Source organism: Echinococcus granulosus, assembly GCF_000524195.1.
Source record: "Echinococcus granulosus chromosome Unknown EG_S00100, whole genome shotgun sequence".
Taxonomy (NCBI): Eukaryota; Metazoa; Platyhelminthes; class Cestoda; order Cyclophyllidea; family Taeniidae; genus Echinococcus; species Echinococcus granulosus.
The window spans coordinates 209604-210299 of NW_020170480.1; the positions used below are offsets into that span (position 1 = coordinate 209604).

The 696-nt window shown below is 46.3% G+C and overlaps 1 protein-coding gene across 1 annotated transcript; it reads left to right on the forward strand. All coding sequences in view use genetic code 11, as the record gives it.

Annotated features, from left to right (window-relative positions):
* EGR_08248 (hypothetical protein) lies at positions 1-441 on the forward strand (the record flags this gene model as incomplete). Its single annotated transcript, XM_024497497.1, has 1 exon — positions 1-441. The coding sequence occupies one exon, from the start codon at positions 1-3 to the stop codon at positions 439-441; it is 441 nt and encodes a 146-aa protein (XP_024348092.1).
* Positions 442-696: the final 255 nt, after the last annotated feature.

Genomic DNA, 696 nt, shown 5'->3' on the forward strand with positions numbered 1-696 from the left:
ATGGCGGTGTTACCCCCACCAGCATGCGCATCAACTCAATTCCAATTGTGGTCTCACGTCTCCAATTTTCGCTGCCTTTACTTCGACATAAATAATGTGATTTCCTTGAATATTAGGCGGTGCCTCCTGTGTGCTTCACTTTGTCTCCCGAACCAAACGTATTGCCATTTGAATGCGAAGACTGCTGATGCGAGCACTCCAAATGCGTGGCTCGGTTCGGCCAATCAGGAAGCGAATCGTCTGGCACTTACGCCTACCTTTCATCAGCCTTTGGGTGTTTCCACTCATTTACGTGTGATAGAGGCGCCCTCAAAGGCAATGTGCACCAATTGTGTTGCGGGAGTTCATTCTATCACCGCGAGCCTACAAGCCAAATATTTTATCATCGCCTGCTTGACTATGGCGCTTGTTCTTATACTCTCAGCTTTGCCAATCACATAAGGCGTGGCGGCAAGTAGTCAAAGTGAATGGCATTTAATTAAGGATGTACGTAGAAAAGATTTTGCTACCAGTTGTTGAGGCTGTAGTAAAATGGCGACCCTCATCTGCTGATCAGTGCCTACACCCCAATAACGGCAGCTTTTAAATACAACAGTTTCCATTTTTTGTCCCTTCTTGCTTAGTGACTTTATGTGTCTGTCTTTCTTGATTATCTCTTTGAGGGACAGAGGATGGAAGGGGGTGGAAGGTGAAAGC